Below are 9323 nucleotides of genomic sequence, written 5' to 3' on the forward strand. Positions count from 1 at the left end.
AAAATATTATTCTCGTAAACATATAAACTATTTTTCTCTCGAGAGTTGGGGCAGCTAAATGAATCAAATCAGGCATACTTAAAAACACCTTTGTTTATTTAAAGCTTCTCAGCTGCTTTTTGTTTTCCACTCGACTCTCCACTCATCCCAGTCGATCAGGGTTCGTTTCATGTCCCATCCTGCAGCTTCAGCACCTGAAGGTGACATTTCCAGAATCATGCTTCCACTAAAGGAATCAGAGAGGATGATTGCTAAGTTAAAGCAGTTTTGCATGTGCTCACCCTTAAGTAATGGATTGAAAATGACATCCATCAGCTTGTGACTCTTGTGCACCATTTCCCAGTGACCTTCTAAAAAGAAAAGAGGAAGTTTTACAGTTCTTCACATTTAAACAGTCTATTTATAAACATGGAAAGAGGTAGAGGCTCACTTTGCTGTTTCGGTGCAGCCCCTGTAGCTTCTCTGGAGTTTGACGAGCTCAGCATGTTGCTGAGTATTACCGCCTGGCACATCGCTCTGATTTCGTCACTCACTGAAGCTTCTGGTCCCAAACAAACACATACACAACCTGCAAGAAAGACAGGAGGTTTAAAAATAACTTTCCAAGTATGTAAACATGCTGCTTTTCTTTGCATGGGTGGAAGACAGCATACCATTTCTGACTCCTAACAGGTAAGGCATGCTGTTTTCCTTCAAAGCCAACTCAAGATCTTCTGGGCTGCAAAATGAGCGGAACGATAATGAAATTCCTTTTAGTTGTATCACATGTTTCCAAAGTGTTTTAAACTTCAACATATAACAGACCAGTGGCTCACAGCTGGAATACACAAACTGTGGCAGGAGGAGGAATCTTTAAACAGCTCATCGTTTTTATCCATAAACTGTTTCAGTTATTTAAGATCATCAAACTTTCTGCCCATCACTGTTTCTGTGTGTGATTTAAGACAGACTGATTTGGGGGTCAGAGGGAGGTGGACAGAAGAGACATGGAGGCACATGAAATGAGAAAAGCCTTCTTCTTCTTTGCTTCCTCCACTTGCATTGGTTTGAGGAACTAAGACGCAAGGAAGAGAATCGAAAACATGCAATTTGAGAAATTAACGTTTAGAGGGGGTTTGGCTGACTACGGTGTCTTGTTTCTGCCACTGAAATTAATTTTTTTAGTGTCCATAAGTAAAAACTTTCAGGATAGTATCTCAGAAATAAGATAATTTTCAGATCTAAAATCTCAACTTAGCTCTGTCATCTGAAGTGACCAACATTTGGGTTTTGTCGTGCTTTTTATTTCTTTTTTCTTTGGGTGGCAAAAGCAGCTTTTCAGTGTCTGACTTTAACTATTTAATAAAAACTTCCCTGTTCTGGATTTTTCCTCCTTGTCTCACTCTTCCCCTGCATATTTTCATTGCTATTGCAACATTTAAATGCGTGCAAACCAAGTTTTGAAATCACCTCTGTGCAATCTCCTGCAGCCTCACTCCAAGCTTTATCGGCACAGTTTGCCCAAACTCTAAAACAAAATCAAAAGCAAAACAGAAGACAACTTAATAAGATTTACTATGACTCGACACAGGACTCTACCCTGCCGGTGTGATAGCAAAAAAACCTTAATTCTTACCAAAGAAAACTGGTTCTCTCTGATTGGCCTCTGGTGGACTCAGGATTCGTTTGTCCTTCAGGTACTGCTGCAGTACGATAGAAAGCCGTGCTTCGTTGAAGGTTTCCATGACAACTGAACGCACAGCCTTGTAGTTGGCAAAAAGATGAAGCACAGTGAAGAGGAAGAAGAGGCAGAGAGTCAATCTAAACAAGACAGAAAGGGAGAAGGAGACGGAGGTGGGTGATGTTAGAGGCATGAAACACTCTAAAGCAACAGTTCACCCTCATTATTTACTTTTTTTTTTTTTATTATCCAATACTTTGATTATTATTTTTTTTGTTCTTCTTTTTTATTTTTTTTTTCCTTTGATAACTTTACTTGCTGTGCAGTACTTTAAGTCAAATTTACTCGACCCGATCCTTCTAGATCATTTTGTCTGGGTTTGGAAGCACCAGCTAAGGAGATGTCCACCTTGTCTTATAATATAATAAAACTGTACCACAATCACCTTGAAGGCTCAAAGTGCCAAGAAAAAGTTTTTCTCCAAAACTAGAACCTCACATCAAAACAATCATAAACAGCATTGCAGGCTGGAGAAAAAACATGTTTTTTGGGGTAAACTGACCTGTTAAGAATATAATTAGTATTTTAAATATAGCGAAACTTACACTGGATTATCAGTGACGAGGGGAATGAGTATCAGACTGACCAGCAGTCCGGCCAGATTCACTAAAGTCTCCTAAAGGGAAAACACAGAGATGATGATGTTATGATGGCTTTACAGATTTGCTACAAATTACCTGAAATGTTGCTGTTATTATTAATCAAACGTGCTTTACCTGGTTTAACTTAAAACTACCATTAAAGGGCTTTTTGTGCTTCTTTCTTGTGCCACACCAAAATACTGTATACAGAATATATCCTTTTCTAATTACCATCACATTAAGTTTCCATCCTGGTACATTTGAAAGACTGAAAACATCTAGACAATGAACAGTGTAAAACTGCTCACATTGGTTAGCTTGATGATACACAGTGTGATGAAAGTAGGAAGTGGCAGCTACCTGACTGCCGTCTTTGGCAGAGATGTCAGCCATGTTGTCTCTGCGGGCCTGATGAACAGTGAGAGCCGCTCTGGTCGCACCACCTGCCACTCCAACAATAGACTGGAGAAGACAAACACAAATGGATGACATGCAAGATAACGCAACGTAACGTTTTATACTTTTTCTGCATCCTTGCACCTGGGCTGTCCTTGGTCAACTAGACAGGAATTTCATTTTTATATCACCTATTTAGCAATGGGAATAGCCTTTTAAATTGTGGTGTACATTAAATAATTTTGATCAGAATTAACCTGTTTTTTGTTTGTTTGTTACCTTGAATATCCCTGCAGTGCACACAATGAAGGTGAAGCAAGCAGGAAAGTAAGGAGCCAATATTTCCATGAACATGGCAATGTCATTGAGCACATCAGCAAAAAGTCTAATTGGGAAATAAAAAACAAACAAAACTCAGATGGGTTTCCTGTGGTGACTGGAATGACCTGTCTTACACATTTATCACATACCTCCACTTTTTTGCTTCAGAGTCCAGCTTACTCCTGGAAAAAGACGAAGAAACTTACTTTGAACATAATTTCTATCAGAACAAAAGCCAATTCTAAAAGCCAGTGTTGTATATATATGAGAAAGGACTGGCAAATGGCATTGAAGGAAATACTGATAGAATCACTTCCTTAAATTTCCTTAAAGCACTGAATTTTATGCACTTTAAAAAAATTTATCATCAGTGGCCACAGTTGTAGAATCTAAAGTTTTTGGTTTTGCACACTGGGTTAGATCTTCTCATATAAGCCTTACCCTTTCCGCCAGGCGAAGAGGATTCTTCCCAACATGCCAGTCCCATCTGCAGGGAGACACATTTGTTTGTTATCGAAACACCAGTGAGGTCAGCACGAGCTGTGCAGGGTTAATGTAAATGTACATATATATTTTTCCACCTTTTAATAACCAGGTAACAGTGGCTGCAGCTACGGTGGCCTCCTGGTTTCCAACACCAACACCTCTGAGAGAAGCCTGAGTGGCGAGAGTCCCTGACAGAGAGCTGGAGAAGGCCTGAGAAAGGAGGAAGAGCGTGACTGAAGGGGTTTAATGTCACAGATATGTAACTATCCCTGTTGTATTACCCACTGTACCTGCATTGTATCCCAGAACTGGTACTGCAGATAATCATCACTCACACTCTCTGGATAACCTTGAGGCAGAAAGACGCTCTGAAAGCAAAAGTTCAAACTTCAGGTTGATGTTTGCAGTTAGCGTAAGCACAATTAAGTTCACTTGTGCCTTACTTTAAAAACTCCAAAAACCGAGTTTCCTCCTGAGTGACCTTCACTCCCATCTCTCCTCCTCTCCATCACTCCATCTTTCGATACATACTTCCAGGATTCTGCACTGCCATATCTCTCTGTTGCCAAAACCACACCTTTGTCCGTCTCCATTTATACTTTTAAGAGCGATAGTCGGAGGGATGTAAACGATTTTTTTAAACAAACTGAGCAATTCTGCGGCTTCAGATCCACTGGAATGCATTTAATTCAAGCCCAGCTAAAAGTGGACTTTAGCGTGACAGAGCCGACGTGTCTTGTTTTGTTTTGATTTGTGAAGTTTCCGGGTTTGCTTCCGCACTCACAGTTTCCCGATCACTCATTGGTGGATTAGAAGTTCAAGGCGGAGCCCCAAAGGAGACGCTCAAATGACGTCAAAGAAACTGCTTTTTACGGTCTTGCTGGCGGAACAATAAATATTTTTCATAACCATGTGTCAGTTAACATGAATGAACTCAGATGATAAAAAGCAAATACTGTCAAATAAAACACAAAAAGCGTACACAAGCAGGATAAATAAATAAAATATAAATAATAAATAAAAATGTGATACCAACATTGCAATGGACATTCATTTGAGACAATATCTACAGTTTCTTTCCCCTAAATTTCACCAACCTTACTTCATACGGCTCGTGCAATGAACTTCACGTAATTTAACCATTTTTCCATTCTTTAACTTCCAGGTGATTTAAAATTAAACATAAAAGTATAAATGTAACAGGGTCATGAATCACATTGTTATAATTACACAAAATGTGTCCTAAACCCCCAAACTGTTCCTTTTATACGTGACTTTTAGGACCTCCAAGCCTGTAGTTATGTTCATTATCAGTTAGAGCCCCTCCTCATTCTTTTCTTCTTCTTCTTTGGTGCAACCCTATAAATACAGTGTACCCCTTTTGCCTCTCCCCTTTTCTACAATTCCCCTGTGGGAGAGGTGGGTGTCATTTCTTTCCCAACACTGTAAAACGCTCATATAATGCATATTTAGCCACCTGGATGTTCCTGATTGTGATTTTAGTTCAATTATTGTCATTATTAAGCCTGTTTTTTGTTAGATGTTACAAGTGTGTAGTATGTATGCATCATAAATGAGTTTTAGGCGCCATAAATGCTAGCATGGATATATACTTCTTGCTAGCTTGGAAGTTGTGGTGGGTTGAGCTAACCCTCTTCCCCACTGTTTGTATTTGGTCGTAGGAGCTGGAGTGGGCAAATTATTTACTTGGAGGCCTTTCTTTCTTTTACCTTTGTTATCAGGTATGTCGGATTTTGTGTTGTTGTTTTTGTTTTATCTTATGTCAAATATGTTACGTGTAAATCCATACTTTATGTTCAATGTAAAAATAAATGCCAGCCCCCTTTTCTACAATTCCCCTGTGGGAGAAGAGCTGGAGTGGGCAAATTATTTACTTGGAGGCCTTTCTTTCTTTTACCTTTGTTATGAACTGTTTGCTTGGGTTTAACCCGTGAGACACTCACCTGCCTTTCATTTCCTGTGTTCCTCTCTGGAGAACCTGGACTAATCCACGTACCTGCCTTGTCCATTCCCCCTTTTACCAGCTGGAAAATAACCTGCCTAATGGGAGCCAAGTCCAATCACAGTACTTTGCAAAGACAGGAAGTTGGTGGGAGGTTTTTCTGGTCCTTACTGGGGAGTTAACCCACATTCTGAGGAAACAAACTTCACTGCTGCAGAAAGCAGTAATCGAACTTTTGTACCTAAGGACCATTTGCTTAACTACGAATGGTTTTTCAACCAGTTTATTAACCAGTTAATTCTTGAGTTCCAGTTGTTTATCTTGCAAACCCACCTGTGCTCTGCTGTGTTCACTCCTGTTTTACTGGTATTAAAGTCAAGTCAAGATACTCAGACTACCACAAACATTATAGCTGTGACACTTTGTAAAATTGATTTAATTCAATTTCATTTATGTAGTGCCAAATATAATAACAGTTGCCTCAAGGTACTTTATACTGCAAGGTAATGAACTTACAATAACACAGAGAAAATCCCATCAATCAAATGACCCCCTTTCACCAAACACTTGGCAACAGTGAGAAGGGAAAAGTCCCTTTTAACAAGAAGAAACCTCTAACAGAACTAGGTTTGGGGAGGGGTGACCATCTGCTGTGACAGATTGGGGGTGAGGGAAGAGAAATAGGACAAAAGACAGACTGTGGAGGAGATCCAGAGTTTAATATTAACTAATGATTAAATGCAGGTGTGTAAACACACAGTGAAGAAGAAACAGTAATGCATCATTGGAAGCCCCTAGTAGCCTAAGCCAATTCTAAGGCAAGAATCAGGGTCACCTGATCCAGCCCTAGCTATATGCTTTATCAAAAAGGACATTTGTAAGCCTAATATAATTCAACCTGCGGATGTAAGAAAGACATGCTTTATGTGAAGCACAGAAGTTAAACTGATAAAGAAATAGAAATTCAATAAGAAACTAATCAGCAGTAGACCAGTAAAAATGTTGAAGCCAAAGCGTGTCTAGTGTTCGTAAAGACCTGGGTTCATAGTTCATCATTTTTATGAGCATGCCAGAGAGCTACTGAAATATAAAATCCAGTATTAAAACTTTTAAAGTTTTAAAACTTTAAAAGTTTTAATACTGGATGGAAAGTGATTTATAAAACTTTGGATGCAGAAGTACATATAGATAAATATATTTTTTCAATTATAAATAAATAGTTATAGTAGTTACATAGTTAAATATTTACCTATAATTTTGCAAGCTGTGGCTTTAGTTGTTCAAGGTAGTTTCTTAAGATTCCTGTAAGCAGTGCATTGCAATCATCCAGCAAACTAGAGATACATGGATGAGTTATTCAGTTACATGATAACTGCTGAATCTTTATTATATCCCCAGCGCCACGGTCGCTGGGGGTTGGGAAGCGCATCTGTAACCGGAAGGTTGCCAGTTCGATCCCCGGGCTCTCTGTCTGGGTTGTTGTGTCCTTGGGCAAGACACTTTACCCTACCACGTACTGGTGTTGGCCAGAGGGGCCAATGGCGCGATATGGCAGCCTCACTTCTGTCAGTCTGCCCCAGGGCAGCTGTGGCTACACCAGTGTGTGAATGTGAGAGTGAATGAATAACGGAATTGTAAAGCACTTTGGGTGCCTTGAAAAGCGCTATATAAATCCAATCCATTATTATTATATCTCTGTGGTGATAAATCAGATTCTAACAATGTTCATAATGTGGCCCAGGAAATCTGCAAAGTGAGGTCAGCATCTGTGAGACTCCAGTGGTCAGGACCGCTTTCTGATCAAAGTTAAACTGAAGGCGGTTTTAGCCATACTGTTATCAACATCAATGAAACTGATAGTGCGTCAGTCAGCAGACATAGTTGATGACACACGCTTATGACACACTCAATTAACAACCACGTATTGTGATTGTTAATCAAGTGACCATGGTAACTGGTGTAAGTTAATCCGTAATTGTCATAGGGTATGACACATGAGCTAAAATTCCCAAGACAAACACCAAAGTCCCACCCTCCATTGGCCTGCCCACCTCTGTAGTTACAACATTGCAGAAATCATTAGAAATCTTCATAGTGTAGTGTCAGTGGTAACTCGTGGATGGTTTTTTCCCCTTAAAATTCTACAAAGTAATGTAAGATTAGTTATGTGTCTGCAGTTATTAACAACAGACAGATTTAGACTGTTTTTCTTTAAATGTGGTTTAACAAGATTTAAGTAAGGCAGGAAAAATACCAGACTGTCACGAGGTGTTTACAGTGGTTAAAATGCCCTTATATAAACAGCTAAAAGTACAAAAAAAAGGGGGGTGAGGATGGGTTCAAGTGAAGATGTGGAACTGTTAAGACTTTGAATGGTCTGATAATCAGCCTAGACCTCTGTCAAATTAGTTGCAATGAGTAAAACTGAGTTTGACCGTGGCCCTAGTGTCAAAAATAAATAAATAAATAAATGAGAATGATATATTCAGATAGCAAAGGCTAAGGTTTAGATTCATTACCATAGGTAAGTTACATCTCATAGGGTTCAAATTATATTTAATAATATATGTCATCATTTTATTGCAGTTTTTGGGGAGAATGTAAATATATTTACTGTACAACTTGCACCTAAACATTTTTATTGCACAGAACTGTAACTGTGCATCTACAAAACATATGTTGTTTTATTGCACACAGTTGCAGTCGTATTGTTAATGCAGGAAAGGAATGTGGGCGGTAACAGGTCACAGGTGGTTTAAATAATTCACCTGGAGAAGAAACTTACCAGTCACATTCTTCTGGCATTACTCAGCCACTACAGGATATTTGCTCACTGCTATTTTGCAGCAGACTTATAGGCTGCTTGTCCTGAACCCTGCATCCTGCCTTAATTACCTTTAAAATGAGAAGAAATCACACACACCCTGCTGATGGCAAAAATCATAAAAAGGCTACTCTGACTTTGTTTTGCCATCATTCAGTAAAGTTACTGTTTACATATAACAGCAGTGTTTATCTTATGTATCTTCTCTGCTTTAGTTGATCCAGTTTACTTACGTAGATCTTTGAAGAATAAACAGTTCAAGGTGTTTAAATGTTTCTGTGGGGTACCTTTACTTGTCTCCAGATTCTGGCTGTTTTCCATTATTTGTGTTACAGAGTTGCATATTCCTGCCAGAAGCTATTTGTGGATGTAGGGCAGTGTGGATGACTGCGTCACTTGTATGTTTTTATTTCTCCGCTCTTAGACACAGCAGAGGTTTTTCTTTTAACAGGACAGAATTTACCACAAAATTATGTCATAAAACTTTATTGTAGTTTGTTTGTATACTTTCATTTGAATATTTTTTTCAGTGATCTCTCCCCAGTCTAGGTTTGCTCAATTACAACTCCGTAAACCAATTTTATTGCTTTGAAACAGCCAGATGTCGTTGCTATATTTAGAGATATGAAAGGGTCATTACATTAACTGTAGTAAATGGTAAATGGCCTGTATTTTTATAGCGCTTTACTAGTCCCTAAGGACCCCAAAGTGCTTTACACAACCAGTCATCCACACATTCACACACTGGTGAGCTACATTGTAGCCACAGCCACCCTGGGGCGTACTGACAGAGGCGAGGCTGCCGGACACTGGCGCCACCGGGCCCTCTGACCACCACCAGTAGGCAACGGGTGAAGCGTCTTGCCCAAGGACACAACGACCGAGACTGTCCAAGCCGGGGCTCGAACCGGCAACCTTCCTGTTACAAGTTGAACTCCCAACTCTTGAGCCACGATCGCCCCGTTGTAACATATTGGCAGTCTCTTTTTTTCTTTTTCTTTTTGAAATGCCTGGCACTATGACACAGAACAA

The 9323-nt window shown here is 39.5% G+C and overlaps 1 protein-coding gene across 2 annotated transcripts; it reads right to left on the reverse strand.

Annotated features, from left to right (window-relative positions):
• Nucleotides 1–80: 80 nt before the first annotated feature.
• Nucleotides 81–5678, reverse strand: rusf1 (RUS family member 1). 2 transcript variants are annotated; one of them, XM_085156749.1, is made up of 14 exons: nt 5469–5678; nt 3795–3872; nt 3600–3714; nt 3460–3505; nt 3168–3200; nt 2977–3082; nt 2662–2763; nt 2266–2336; nt 1616–1800; nt 1450–1507; nt 654–718; nt 431–568; nt 282–350; nt 81–194 (listed from the first exon to the last, which is right to left on the reverse strand). In XM_085156749.1, the coding sequence occupies exons 1-14, from the start codon at nt 5532–5534 to the stop codon at nt 109–111; spliced, it is 1218 nt and encodes a 405-aa protein (XP_085012875.1). In that variant the 5' UTR covers nt 5535–5678; the 3' UTR covers nt 81–108. The 2 variants fall into 2 exon arrangements, with proteins under 2 accessions (XP_085012875.1, XP_085012874.1); XM_085156748.1 differs by lacking the exon at nt 5469–5678 and adding an exon at nt 3948–4394.
• Nucleotides 5679–9323: the final 3645 nt, after the last annotated feature.

The sequence above is a fragment of the Neolamprologus multifasciatus genome, chromosome 4 (genome assembly GCF_963576455.1).
Source record: "Neolamprologus multifasciatus chromosome 4, fNeoMul1.2, whole genome shotgun sequence".
NCBI classification, from domain to species: Eukaryota; Metazoa; Chordata; class Actinopteri; order Cichliformes; family Cichlidae; genus Neolamprologus; species Neolamprologus multifasciatus.

Excerpts from the sequence above, each read along its gene's own strand:
- rusf1 (XM_085156748.1), bottom strand. The coding sequence starts at position 4,097 with ATGGAGACGGACAAAGGTGTGGTTTTGGCAACAGAGAGATATGGCAGT. Across the intron at positions 719-1,449 it reads CTGCAGGAGATTGCACAGAG|CCCAGAAGATCTTGAGTTGG; the intron begins GTGATTTCAAAA and ends CTCATTTTGCAG. Across the intron at positions 569-653 it reads CCTGTTAGGAGTCAGAAATG|GTTGTGTATGTGTTTGTTTG; the intron begins GTATGCTGTCTT and ends TCTTTCTTGCAG.